The sequence below is a fragment of the Rhinolophus sinicus genome, linkage group LG01 (genome assembly GCF_036562045.2).
Source record: "Rhinolophus sinicus isolate RSC01 linkage group LG01, ASM3656204v1, whole genome shotgun sequence".
NCBI classification, from domain to species: Eukaryota; Metazoa; Chordata; class Mammalia; order Chiroptera; family Rhinolophidae; genus Rhinolophus; species Rhinolophus sinicus.
The window spans coordinates 184,093,221-184,108,359 of record NC_133751.1 but is presented as its reverse complement, the minus strand read 5'-3'; the positions used below and the strand labels follow the sequence as shown (position 1 = coordinate 184,108,359).

The following is a 15,139-nucleotide window of genomic DNA, read 5'->3' as shown; positions in this document are numbered from 1 at the left end:
GTTTCTCTCTTCTTAAAATGTTACTTATTTGTCCAATAATTTGTGCCTTAATTCATTCATTAGAAGAGGGGAGAAAGTACTATTTAAGTTTAATTGTCATGTAGCTTTTTAAAATAGTTCTCAACCACTCATGACTAAGAATGTCTTTTTTAAGAATTGTATAAGGTTTTCTTATAGCATAACCCTTTATTTTTTTGGAAGTGAACATATATTTGTATATATATTGAGTTTGAACAATAGTTGCAATGTGAAACAACAGGTTGCTGATTTACTACTCTTTAAAATATTAACTGAATTCTTTATATGCACGTACACATGTGTATGATAAGGTGTTTAAATAGATAGCACTTGTCAGAAATTTAATCTGTAGACTTGTATAGCATAGTGATATTAGAAATTTAAGCATTGAAAGTTTCAAATTTTGTCTTTCAAAATTCAAGTAAATTTACATTTTCTTGAAGTAAGAATTCAGTTCACGCTTAAAATAATGCCTCGAAAGTTCTAGGTCCTCACAGTATTAGTTTCAGGAACTGTTCTCAGTTTCTGAGATACAGCTCTAAATTCCTGGAAGTGTGACCAGTATAAGAAGTCTCTACCCCTATATTCTCTATTTTTATCCTCCCAAGAGACTCCAGAGTCTCCCTAAACACCTCAGATTCTTGCTCTACTGGTGAAATGACTTTGTTTAATTGCCTTTGTGTTCCCCGACCCCCAACCTTCTGCTTAAAATATTGGTTCATTTCCAGTCAGGAGGACACTCTTGCCATCTGTCGTTACAAGAAATTCCTGAAATGGACCCAGATAAACAAGGTGAGTATTATTGTCAAGTTATTGAGCACAGTTTGTAAACAAAAAAATTAGGCACAGATGTCGTAGTTTCAGACTTCTGAGTTGCAGCGCAGTAGACATTTGGTAAATGGGTGGCTAAAAAAGAAACTATTGGGTGATGAGAAAGACTTTCTCTCTTCTAAACAGAAATTCATAATGTACTTAAGAGTATTTGGTCTATTGTCTCCAAAGCACCAAAAATAATTTCACAAAAGACCTGGTCTTAACAGAATTCTATTTTAATTACACAAAGTGACTTATCTTATTTTTAAATTATCTTCATAGTTTTCTGTTACAATGACATCACTGTAGCTATTTTAATATCAGGGGTAAGTTCACAGTACTATGTAGGCCCAAAGTTGGTGGAAGGATCTCACAGTTGGCACTATATGAATACTCGTCAATGGATATGGGGAAACTAACTCCCCTTTCTTCCAGCATCTCCAAAAGCCAGCATAGGCCCAGGACTGCCTGTGACATTTTTATTGCTGGATCTAGTTGCAGCCTTCGTCCCCCAGCTAAAGTCTAGATTGTTAACTTTACTTGTTTTATATCAAATTCTGTATAAATTCTGTATTATCTCAAGTTATTTCTCTAAAACAGTGCTATGAGTAATTCAAGTTATCTTTGGGTTTCCCAAATTTCGACCCTCATATTAATAAGTTTAACACGAAGCAGGAGATGGTCCATTCAAAATCCAATTTTCTCTCCCTAAAGGGATGATTTTCAAATTTAGTGTGTGTCAGAATCACCTGGAGGTTTTGTTAAAACGCTGGGCTTCACCTCCATGGTTTGTGACTCAGTGGGTCAGGGTGGGGTCCGAGAATGTGCATTTCTAACAAGTGCCCAATGGGTACTGATTCTACTCACCTGGGACCACACTTTGAGGACCACTGGCCTAAAATATCTATTTCTGGATCGCCAAACTACATGATGGGCAGCTGAAAGAGATTTTGTTGCATTCTCAGTATCTGTAGGAAATGACACATATTGATTTGGTTAAAAACTAAAGAATTGTTTAAAGCAAAACATATTTCACAGTCAAAATGCTTCCGTAAACGAGACCATATGCAACTTGCGTTATTTCTTTAAGCATCTAAAACTACTTTGTCCATACCTTTGGGCCCAATGTATATATATGTGTGTATATATATATATATATACAGCCATTTCTTCCTTTCTTGAGTTTTCTCCCACCAGCAGGGAGGAAAAAAAGAAGAAGAAGCCTTGAGGAAGCAGGGCTGGTAGTGAATCACCTGGGATACACATTCGTTTTCCACATGGTACTATATCACAGCTTGCCGTGTTATGCTGCATAACTTCATCAGATGACACTGCAAAACATAATTTGACAGGAATGTGATGGGCCAGATGGTAGAGCAGCTACAGAACCGCTCTTCCACCAAGAGCAGCATCTGGGAACCCGCAGAGCCCCTGGTTTGCTGATTCTCTGTATTCATTTGGTGCATCTGAGAAGAACCGCGACAAAAAAATGGGCCAATTTCCACAAGGAAAAAAAAAATGTTGGGCATTATGCTTTTGTAAATTATTTCCAGGCTGTTACCTCTACTCTCCCTTTGTTGTACTTCTCTAGACAGAGGGCAGAGGTATTTCTGACTTCTCCCATACTCTAACATTGAACTCTTATCTGAAAACTAAGCATTTTTAAAATATAAAGAAATACTAAATAACAAAAGACTTAAAGCAACATGTAGGTTCTTTGACGTGGTTGTACCTGTTAAAAACAGGAGGAAAAAAATGATGTGGAGGTGACATTTTGTTTGTTTGTTTTGTTGTTAATGAAAGTTTATTGGGGTGACAATTGTTAGTAAAGTTACATAGGTTTCAGGTGTACAATTCTGTGATACATTTTTAGGCACAGCCCACATTCACCTGACGTAGGTACTTTGACTTAGGATTATGTATTGATCGGTGAATCAGTATATGTTCCGGGAGAGGCTTTTGTTGTGTTCTTACTCCTCTAGGAGGGGTCTGACCGGATCCAGCACCGTAACCCCCAGAGTGGTTTAGCGTGGTGCCTGGCACTCAATATCACTCATGAATAACAGATAGGACTTGACCCCACAACTCTCAAGGGCAACAAGCATCCTTTTCCACACCAAAATAAAGTCACTGTAGCTTGGTGTGAAATTTAGACTAAGTTAAGTTTGGGAAGAAGCCATCCCTTTGAGACAGACAGAAACCTCTAAGGTTTTTATCCTGAACATGGATTGGTCTGAAGTGTTCAGAATATCTAGTCTGAAGTGCCATCGTGGCCACCACTTGCTATGTATGCTTTTTGCCTTTGGCTTTTGGGTCCACTTGAAGACATGGGACTCCATGTCAACACTGGACACAGAAATCTTTGCCAAGCCTGGTGTCTGGTCTCCCTGGTTACACTATGCAGCCATTCCCTACCCTCAGGGAACTGATAAGGGCAGACCTGGAAACGGCCCCAAACCCCCACTCCAGATAGGCCTCTCCCAACTTCCTTTCCAGGCATCAGCCTCTACCCCCCTCCAGGAAAAAGAGAGTGCCATGGCTAGACTAACACTGAAATCAAGATTGGTTTCAAAGGCAAAGGAAATTCCAGAACGTATCATGGAGGAGGAGCCAGAAGAGACGATGAGGCTGAAGGATGCAGGAAGCGGGGTTTCAGGTGGGACTCACTGTACCAGAGTCCCTTTCAGAGGGAATCCATTCCCTGAGCCACCCAGAATCCATTTGCCTTTCACCTGGTGAACCAGTGCACCCATTCTGCTTTGGAAGAACAACTTCACCCAGATTTTAGTCCGTGAAATGCTAGCAGTGTGGATTCCAACTCTCCCATTTCCCTGGGTGGTATTAATGTGTTGATGGGCCTTTCATACTAAGACTTGAAGGGGGTTGGCTTCAGGGTGGCCCCTCAAACACAATGACGCTGGTAAATCTCTCAAGAGAGTAAAAGGAGTGTAGACCTTGGAACACACACAGAAATGGACATGGATACATTGCCTTTTCATTTTTTTAATTCTCCCACTGCTGCAAAAACAAGGATGAAAGAAATATTGCCATAAATGATCCTGCTACATATGTTTAAACCAATGAAATCCACTGATAAGTCCCTAACTCGTTTTGCCGAGGATCTGCTTAGCAAAAGCTAAAGAGCTGGCTGTATTTCTAGTCACAAACACGTCTCAAGCACACTTACCACTTACTCCCAATTTCCTGAGTTTTTTGGTCATCAGCTGACATTAAATTTGAAACTAGTTTTATTTTGCTCAAGGCATCGTCCCTTCAACATAATAAATACAAGTAAGTCCTGAGCTTAAGGCTTGCTTGCATGTAAATCCTTGCCTCCAAGTGAGCAGCATGCATATAAACTTTATTTAATTGAAATTTGTTATCACAAGATATATTGGAGATGCAAAGTTGTTTGGCAGTTCTTTCCAAAGTTTGTGACTGGTTTCCTCTCTCACTTCCTGCGGTAACAATTCCAAATGTTCACCACCCCTCAAGGGTTCTACTTCACCACCTCCTCACCACTCACTCTGAGTAATGTTGTCCCCAACTTCATAAAGAAAACAGAAGCCCTCAGATGTTCACTGTTCCCCATACCCACCATCACATCCTTCTATTCTTTCTCTCAGGGAACGAGGGATGGGTTTCTTGCTAAAGCTAATTCCTTCACCTGTGCATCTTCCCCTATCCATTGTCTCTACTTCAGGGATTGTATCAGTTAGCAATATTCCAGTTGTTTGTGACAGAAAACTCAAAGAAACATTATCTTATATAATTACCCAAGGGAAGACTAGCTTGCCCCGGGCCTAGACAATGTCACTAGAATGTGGTTTCTCTCCATTTCCAAGTTCATCTCTGCTCTCCTTGGTGTGTTGGTTTCATTCTCAAGCTACACACCCTAACAAGAGAGTAACTGCTGCTCCAGTCCAAGTTCAAGTCCAACAGGAAAATAATTAGTTTTCTTCCCTGATAATTGGAGCAAAGAGTCTTTGATTCAAGTTTCATTGCCATATTCTTTGCTTGACTTTTGTTATGTGCCCATGTCTGGAAGGGCAATGATGCACTCATTGATTGGCTAGGCCTGGGCTACATGTACCCCATGGAAATAGGAGAGTTGGAATTAACATTACTAGCATTTCATTGACTGAAATTAGGAGGAGGTGGTTTGCCAGAAGAAGGGTGAATGGACGCTAGGTGGCTAAGGGAACAAGTTCCCTCTGAGAGGGATTTTGTTATATTAAATACCACCTGGATTTCTACTTCCTGAATCCTTAACCTCATCGTTTCCCCTGCTTCCTCCTCCCTGACCCATATATACATTGTGAAATCTTTCTTCCTGTGAAAAACAATTTGATTTTATGTGTTGTTCTAGCCACGGCTCTCTCATCTTCCCTTCAAATTCAGGATCTTGAAAAAGTGGCCTCTTTTATGTTTTCTCTTCACCTTAACACTCACTGGTCAATCCTGTGCAGTTTGATTTTGACCCCCACAGCCACATTTAAACTGCACTTGTGAAGTCTTCTATAATCAAGTTAATCATAAAAAAAAAATAGAGGCTACTTTTTAGCCCGTAGTTGATTGATCTCCTTGTGGCTTCCAGTACTGAAGTATTGGCTTGTCTCTAGATTCTGCAACTCACCTTTCTTGGCCTTTATACTATTGGTAACTCATGGTTTTTTGGCTTTCCCTTCTCATTCTTTCTTGTAGGTGTCTCTTCCTCCTCTGTTATTTAAGTGATTATGTTCCTCAGGAGTTCTGTTACTTAGCTGAATTGTCTCTTCACTTACTCTTGTTAGACAATCTAACAGATAGACATGGTTTTTGCTCACATCCAACACTGATGGCTAAATCTCTATCCTATCCCAAATAGTGACCTTGACTTCCAGATGTATAATCAAAAGTTGGGCTTGTTCAGCACCCTGAAGACCTCCCCCTCCCAGTAGTCTCTAAAACTGAGTTGTCAATATGGTCGGTAGCCACCATCCTCAGGTGGCTATTGAGCATTTGAAAGATGGCTATTCCGAACTGAGATGTGTTGCAAGTGTACAAAAAGACATGGAATTTCTAAGACTTTGTAAGAATAGAAAAGTATCTCAATAATTACTTTGATGCATGTTAAATAGTATTTTGATATATTGGATTAAATGAAAAACATTATTAAAATAATTTTATTTGTTTCTTTTTCCTGTCTAAAATGTGGCTGTTAGACTTTTAAGATGATATATTTGACTCACATTGTATTTCTGCTCTCAGATACCAATACTTGTAAAATTGCTCATTACTACTCCCCCACAGCTGGGAAATCTCCTTAAGCTTCTTTCCCCCACTATGTGGAACTCTTTGGCTCTGGTCTAGCATTTCTAGTTTATGACCTGTTGCCTTTCACTGGATTCTGCTTGATCCACAAGCCTTGTCAGAAAGACATCTTGACAGATATGTCTCTCAGGTCATCTCTGCTCCAGGAGCTGCAATTCAAGGACCATTCTCTCCAACTCCCTCCATTCCAAGCCCAGGCCTCTAAGGCCAACCTCCAGTGTCAGACTCCTGGACTTCCAAGTGTTTTGGAGGGAGTTCCAACTGCCTACAAGACGTCTCCATCCAGACATCTTACAGAAACCTGAAACTCAGTGCATTAAAAACAAACTCCCCTTCCACCTCCAGTCCCAGACATCTTCTTCCCCATTACTTCCTACACCTTGGTCTCCCTCCCACATTCATTCAACCACCAATTCCTGTCAATTTTACCGAGCAAATTATGTCATGTATCTGTCCCCAATTTTCACTCCCTATTGCCATTCAGATCCCTATCCTGTTATAGGAAGTAAAAATTAAACCCCTCCCATAATTTATCCCTGTTCCCAGAAAAACACCATTAAAACTTTGATATACAACCTTCCCCACTGTGTTATTCTGCTATTTTTTGCTATTATCTTTTACTATTATTGTTATTTACAAAAATATGATCATACTAAATTATAGACATATTGCCATGATTTTGACCGTGTAATCATGCTTTAAAATGTCTTTCAATCTCAAGACTGCCCAAAATTTTTCATAATTTCTCTTACTACTCTTGTCTTAATAATTAATCATTCATGCTTAACATCCTGATATTATTTTTGTTTATGATATAAACCTATATATATTTTTCCAAAATATATTCAATGGATCCTGCACTGTGTATTAAATAACTTAAAATTTCCTTGTTGAGTTAAAACATTATCATACACTAAAATCCTATAGATCTGACCCTAGTCTGGTCCACTATCACTCTCTCTATTCCTCAAGTACCCCACATTGCATTTATTCTTACAGATGAATTTTATCAGTTTGTCAAATTCAGGAAACATTTGGAATTTTGATTGGAATTATTTTAAATTTATAGATTCATTTGGGGTAGAATTTACATCATTAAGATATTAAACATTCCCACCCAAGAATATACAGGAATAAAGGAAATAGATCTCTCCATTTATTTTTACTGTCATTAGCATCTTTCACTAAAACTTTATAAAGTCTTGCACGTTAGTTGTTTAGCTTACTTTAGGCACTATACAGATGTTTAAAATTATGTATTCTAACTGATTATTACTGGTATAAGCAGTGGTCCTCAAAGTATAGTTCTTGGATTAAAAGTATCAGTATTGCCTGGCAATTCTCAGGCCATCATTTAGTACTCTGGGACCGAGGCCCAGCAATCTGTTTAATGGGTCGTTGAGGTAAATCTGATCCAAGCTAAAGTTTGAAAACAACTGATATATAGGGAAATTATTGGGTCTCGAACAATCATCCCAAATCCAGCCAACTTGAAGATGATCTTTATGAACTATCTAGATAGGCAATCAGATCATTGTAAATCTCTTCCTTTCTAATATTTATACCTCTTATTTTTATTTAGTTTTGTAGATTACAATTCCAAAATAATAACAGCCCGTAAGTTTCAATTTAATTATTATTTGCCAGCTCCAATGGACTGATACTCACTTCCTGGAGGGCTATCTTGACAAGGTCTGTCAAGGAGATGCAGCCGTGTCTGCCACAGGGTTGAGGCGACGGTGGTGGCCCTGATGCCCTATGTGTCATTTCTCTGCTTCAGTCTTAAATCATAGTGGTGATATAGAAGTGTTCTTGACTTTTTTCTGATTTTAACAGGGATTTCTTTTGTTTATCACTTTTTTCATATGACATTTGCTATTAACTTCTGACATTTTAGAATGTTTCCTCTCTTTCTAGATCAAGTATTATTTTTTAAATCAGAACAGCTGATGAATTTTACCAATGTATTGGAGAATCTAATGGTTCTATATCTTTTTTCTCTCTTTTAAATATTAATTAGCTGTTGAACAATTTTTGAATTCCTGAATAAATCTATATTATGGAACATTATTCTTTAATATGTCCTTGAAAATTTTTGCTAATATTTAATGTAGTATCTTTCCTTTAATCCTAAATAAGATTATATAGAGAGAGGGTGCCAAAAAATGTATGCACACTTTGAGAAAGGAAAATAACTGTATTAAAATTGTAATACTCATTATATACCAATAACAAAAGATGATACATTTTTTTGGCACTCCTGGTATATACATGACATAGAGAGATATTTAAATGGTATTTAGATGAGACTTCAGACTTCAGACTTTTGAGTTGATGCTGGAACAGAACCATATTCAAGGACTTTCCTGGCCAATTATACGAATTTCCCTCAAAGTCTCAACTCAGAATTTAACTGCTTTTCTCTCAATAACAATAATAATAATAATGCCTTCAATAAAATATTATCAAGATTTGGTATTGCAGTTATACTAGCCTTCTAAAATAAATTGGGAAGTGTCTAAGTTTTTCCAATAGTTGAGTAACATAGGGATTCCCATTTCTTGATCGTTTAAAGGAATTCACCTATAAAACTATCCCTACTTGTGATTGTTTATCTTTGAGAACAGTTTTTCTTTTTATAAAAAAGATCTGTAGTTATCAGTCTTTCAATTTTTAAGTATATTTTTATTATTTCTATTTTCTATTTCATCTGTTTCTAAATTTGTTGGCATAAAATTGTACATAGTTTATTTATTTTAAGATTTATTCTGTATCTGTAAATATTTTTTCTAATGTTTATATTTTTCTTCTTCTCTTGTTTAAATTTACTTTTCTTTCCAAAAAGTCAGTTTTTGGTTTCATTTCCCAATTCTACTGCTATTCTGATTTTTAGCCAAATTAATTTTGGCATTGATATTCAGTAATTTTTTCCTTATTTTTAAGCCTCTAAATAGCATTTAATTTCAGTTTTGATTTCCTCTTTGACCACATGACATTTAGAAGAATTTAAAACATTTTTCACGATGGTAAATATTTTCTATCTTTGTATTAAGTATGACCAGTTTTATTGTATTACGGGTCAGAGAATTCTGTAATTGTTCTACCTTTCTTGAAATTCATTAAATTTTCCTTAAGGCTGAATCATGATCAATCTTATCATCTGGACCTGAATGACTGAGGTAGATTCTTGCTTCTGGTCCCACCCACAATCCGTTCTTCACAACCACAGGACTGACCTTTATAAAGTGTGTATCAATCCCTCATACCTGCAAATGAACGCAAGCTCTTTAATGAACTCAAACCAACCTACCTCTGCCCGCTCTCCTCCAAGTCTCTCTTACACCTGCCACTCATACTGACCTCCATAAGCTTCACACCCATGTGCCTTTGCACATGCTCTTCCCTAGACTTGGGATATCATTCCCCCAAACCCTGCAACCCACTTAATCCCCTGAAAATTCCCTACTTCTCCTTCAGGAGCCAACTCTCATCTCATCTCCCCTGAGAAATCTTCAGTATGCTTTCCTCTGTGTTTAGCCCAATTACAGAACAAGGTGCCAGTGTGCTTGTCCCTCTCTTGACATTGGGAACCCCTGATTGTCCCCAGTACTCAGCACAGTGCCTGAGACCTAACGGGCACTCAAATCTTGGGTGGTGCACGCGCGCGCGCGTGTGTGTGTAGCAAATTAATGAATACATTAATAGATATGAATAGATATTTTATGATGACTTAACTATAAACCTCTCTAGAAGAAAAGCCTGGTACGTGGTAGAAATTCAAGAGATATTTCCTAAATTTGTAGTTTTGAGAATTTTAAGTCTAGATAATATAAATCATATGAGCTCAGTGGTCGATGGCATTCTTTTAGATTTTACTTTTTCTCGATGTGAAAACTGATTATTTCAGTTTTAGGTAACAAAAAGCTCTGTTGTGAGCTTTTAAAACTAAATGAAAGTCTCAAACTAAATGAAAAGCAAATTTGGAAGATCAATGAAACAAATTGAAAGTGTGGGTCCTCAATAATAATTTAGTAATTACATTGCCTACCTTTTCTTATTTAAATCATGAAAATACCCTATGAAGAACGTATTATAACCCCTATTTATCTGATGAGGAAACTGAAGATCAAAAAATAAACTAATTTCCCCAAAAGAAAAAGGAACTAGGAAAGGTTCCAGAGCTTTCTCTTCTCCATAGTGACAAGTGTAAATAAACACTCAGTGCCTGGTAAGTGCTCAGAAATGCTAGCCTTTGTAGTGATGCTCGTGGTGGTAACCCTCAAAAGAAGTTGTATTAATAATTATTTTCTGATTATAAGAATAACATATGCTCTTCTTTAGAAATTTAGGGAATATCAACAAGTAGAAAGAAAATAACTATAAGCACTAAGAATTCAAGTACTCAAAGATATCTGCTATTACCAATTTGGTGAATGCCACTAGAAATTAAGCTCTGCATGGTGGAGACTTTTCTGTTTTGTTCACTGCTATATTTCAAGGGCCTGCAATCATGCCAGGGCCATATAGTAAGAGCTCAATCAATATTTGCTCAATGAATGAATGGACAGATTTTGAGTCACTTTTTATATGTGCATGAATACATGTGTGTGCGTATGACTAGAATATATTAACAAAATTCAGTTTATATTCTACATAGAGTTTTTTTTTTATCCTAGTTGTTTCGTAAAGCCATTTCCTTTTTACGTAAAAAGTGGACAGATTTGTGGAGTAGCACGCCTCACTTTTTGGTGAACAGGGAGGGCAAGGCTAGGGTCACCTGCAGCCTAAGATACTGTAGACCATCATCATTTGTTCCCAGGTAGGCAAGAGATCTCTAGACCTTAATTTCTTCACTTGCAAAATAAAGTGGGGCTACCTGATCTCTAGGGTTCCCTTCCAGGATGTGGCAGTTAACTAATGAGACGGTCCTTCATCCATGTTATTTCATGTTTTCTTTACAGATGCTCTTAATAGTATTGAGAATTCCATTTACAGAACAGCCTTCAAATTACGATCAGTGCAAAGCATGTGTCAATGTAAGTACAGAGATCTGAAACACTTGAAGTAATCTGATCCTGGTGTGTGATGTAAAAGTCACAAAGAAAACAAAAACTCACATGAGTGCCTGCCAGACTCCAGAAGGCTTGGTCTGTGCATTTCCTCCACTTGTAACAGAGAAGATGGAGGGAGGAGGGGATACCATGTGTGTTCAATCCAAAGATAGCTTCAGTGACTGAAATAGAAAATGATTTTTGGATAAGGATTTTTTCTTATTTGGTTTCTGTAAAATGTTTTTGGTTTCCTTTTCAGGATACCAATATTAACACAAAATAAAATTACAAAATAAGTTAATTTAGAATATGTACTTATAAATTTAAGTATGAAACATTTAAATTCCTTCTACCACATAAGATTTGCATTTTCAAGTTTTACTGCTTCTCTCTCTCTGAACAGGCAAAAGTAGGTTCAGATGAATAATCCTTGGGCCATAAATTTTAAAACTATCTCAAGAATTCCCTTGAAAACAGCTCTTTGCATTAAATTTATATCTGATTAAATGCTATGATTTTCTTTTTCTATACTGTTATCTAGCTAAAATACAGTAAAAACATTTATCCCATAAAAATTCCTCAAAAATGGAACAAATTGGGTCTTGGCTGTGAAAAACAACAAGCGTTCGGCATATCTAAAGTTATTGATTTCTAGTAAGTTCTGCATTGCATTCAAAAAATCACTCCATGTGAAATAATTTATGACATTTACCATATCAGACCTAAAAGAAGCTGTGTTATATACATGGCATTTCTCCTAAATGTTCAATTTTTTTATATTTTACTTTCTACCACTAATTATATAGACCAGTGGTTTTCAAATCATGCTTCCCAAAGTGTGCATGGTTGTGAAGCAGTGCACGAAAGAGTTAGCCAGGTGGGAAAGGAAGTATAGGAAAGCCAGGAAAAGCCCCAAAACCATCTCCTCAACCAGAACAACTCTGCATTTTTCTATTTTCCATACTGCATTTCTGTGTAAGCGTCCTTTGAGAAAGGATTCTTGGCTTAAAAAACCAACAAAAAACAAACAAACAAAAAAATTTCAAATCAATGATGTAAACAAATAAACTCACCTATAACTATTATATATTATTCCAGAGATGAACAAAAGGCAAAATATGCTCACTAAAAACTTACCCTCAATTATGCTATCTTCCTGGCGAATTTCTCCCATTAAGGAAAGTTAACATCAAATGTTTATATAATCTTCCATTATTAATGGATAAGTACAAACAACATAATTTGAGGATGCATCTTTTTGTACTTTTTCCTATCCCTGGCATCAGATACAGTACATATAAATAATACTCATGGGAAATATTAACAAGACACAAAACTAGTAGTTGAAAAGTTCTACCTAGAAAAGATATCCAAACAAAAATTCAAAAACAAAAGAATGTCCCAAACACAGAGATAAAGCATACCAGGAGCTCCAGGCAGCAGGATCTGGAAAGCATTGCTGCAAATCTTGTGTGAGATTAAGGGACACCTCTGTTGTCTGTTTTGCTGTAACACAGAACTCTTAGCAGAAGACACGTGTGTCCTGAGTACATCATGCCAGGCCAAGGTGATAGGTTTCGCGATTGAGTAACAATAAAAGACTTTTCAGCCTTCACCACCAGGTTTTTATTTAAATTGCATTCCAAAACCTACTCCTCACTTCCTTAGACTCCCCCTTTAAAAGCAGTATCAGAGAACAAATAAAAAATGCTATTATACTTGCTAGATTTCTTATCTGTGAGGTTGATTTATGAAGTAGAGAAAAGCACAGGGTTTTATCACTTCACAGGCTGAAACATTTTGAATGCCAGCAGCTCTTGGTGCCACTGACAACCCTATCTCTCAGATGACACAAATGGGTATTTATTAATTTTGTCTGTCACCCTGTGTCTGCAAGAAGCCATAGAGTGAATTCTACTTCATTCTTCCTTTATAGTCATTGCCTTGTAAAAATTTTAAGAGGTGGTAAAAATATATAAGAAATAAACCATTAGTTTTTGTAAGCAACTTTGGTTTTATTTAGTGCCTTACCCAGTTAATACTACTAATGGAACCAAGATCAAAAAAGAAATATTATTGAGGTGAGGGTAGGACCTAAAGAGCCTGATACCAAATTTAGCAACTGCGCGTTTATAAAAATCATTGGGTGTCTTAATTAAGGCAATTGCATTTTGACACACAATATTCCTTCCGAAGCTCGGCTGCAGACAGGAAAAAGCTATATTTGAACATGAAAGGTAAATTTGCTCAATCCACTTAAAGAACATAAAACTGTTTTCCCCACTTTTGACTGCAAGGCTATTTTTCAAGTTTCTCACTTTTTCTCCTTTCAACTTCATTCTATAGCGCAACATCCAGAGGTTATACTGGAAATAATGTTATAACTATGCTTTACTAACAGATGTACTTTTCCAAACCAAATTGATCATCAGAATAGTAATGCCTAAAGTATATAGAAGAGATTTATATCCAAATGGTGATCATATTTCATTTCCTTTCAAGAAAATAACCGCAATAAAAAACAGTCTTAGTTAAACACTAGATGACATTTGCTTTACTTGACGCCTTTTGTTCCCATCAGAAAGTAAGACTCAATTCTTTCTTCATTTGCTTTCTACAGTGGACTTGATTGACAGTTCTCTGATTCAACACATCTTACTATGTCAAAGTTTCTGGGAAGCAAGAGAGAGGCCCCTCTCTGTGCAGGAGCTTTTCCAGGCCCTCCAGAAGCTATTTCAAAGAGTCAGGGTGGAAAAATCAGGACAAGTGCATCCCAGAGCTCCTGAACTCATGCTGAGCCTTCTCACAGCGATGTATGACAGGTGAGTGTGTGGAGGTTACGCTGCGACCTCAAGGGCAGTGTTTGACTGCCCGTGGTCATTGACCATTTGGTGTTGTCTAATGTCTACTTAAGGCTTAATATATAAAAAGGTTTCTTTCATTTCCACAAGATATTTCTAATTCAGGAGGGGAACAAAGAAAGTACATGTTTATCAGCTCTATTTACATAAATGACCCAAGATAGCAAAAAGATGAGGGTAAAACTCACATTACTTTTCTCCCATACAGACTCATTTCCACTCTAGAGACCATGCATACCTTTGGCGAGGGCAATTATATATCTATACATATGAAAAATTACACTTTTCTGTTGAGTCCCTGGTAGCTCATTTCCTTACTCATTTCTTTGTAACCAATTATTAGTTTTTCTTTTGTTTAGTTTTGTCTTGTTTTGTTTTGCTTTTGAAGTTCACTAAGGTTACATAACCTGTGCATGTATGGCTAACCTATTGTCTTAGTCTATTTGGAGCTACTACAACAAAAATACTACAGACCGTGTGGCTGACACTGGGTCTCTTTTATAAGAGTGCAATTACAACTCAAAAGGGCTTGTTCTCATGATCTAATCATCTCCCAAATTCCCACCTCCAAATTCCATCATCTTGGGGATTTCAACATATAAATTTCGGGAGGACATAAACATTCAGTTTATTGCACTATAAACCAGTTTAGACCGTGTAAAAGGCTTGATTATACATGCCCTGGAGTCAATGGTGTGTGTGTGTGTGTGAGTGTGTGTGTGTGTGTGTGTGTGTGTTTCTCTGTGTGTTTCACTGGCTCTGGGGCTTACCATTCTTCAGTCTCACTTCATTCTGTTTACCTTATGTGGTCTTGATCCAGCAAGGCTCATCTTTTGGAATGGACTTTTGGAAAGTGCAGAAAAGAATAAAGAAGAAATACCACCCAAAGGCCTTCCTCCCAGAGGCAAGCACAGTTTAGCCATCTGGCAAATTCCCTATAGTGCTTCCTTTTCTAGGTTATTATTAATTTTTTAGTTGCACAAATAATATGCAAACATGGCCTCCAGTTATTTTTTCATGATTTCAGTCTCCCTAAAGATTAAGCCTTTGACGTCATTTCTAATATCAGTGCCTGCTCGGAAC

At 37.0% G+C, this 15,139-nt stretch overlaps 1 protein-coding gene across 1 annotated transcript in view; it reads left to right on the top strand.

The window, feature by feature from the left end:
• Positions 1-3,429: 3,429 nt before the first annotated feature.
• Positions 3,430-15,139, top strand: part of DYTN (dystrotelin) — a 56,671-nt gene continuing 44,961 nt past the window's right edge. The window contains exons 1-3 of the mRNA XM_019727065.2: positions 3,430-3,487; positions 11,106-11,180; positions 13,816-14,017. Of these exons, the coding sequence (XP_019582624.2) occupies positions 3,430-3,487; positions 11,106-11,180; positions 13,816-14,017 (335 nt within the window). The remainder of the gene's footprint in view (positions 3,488-11,105; positions 11,181-13,815; positions 14,018-15,139) is intronic.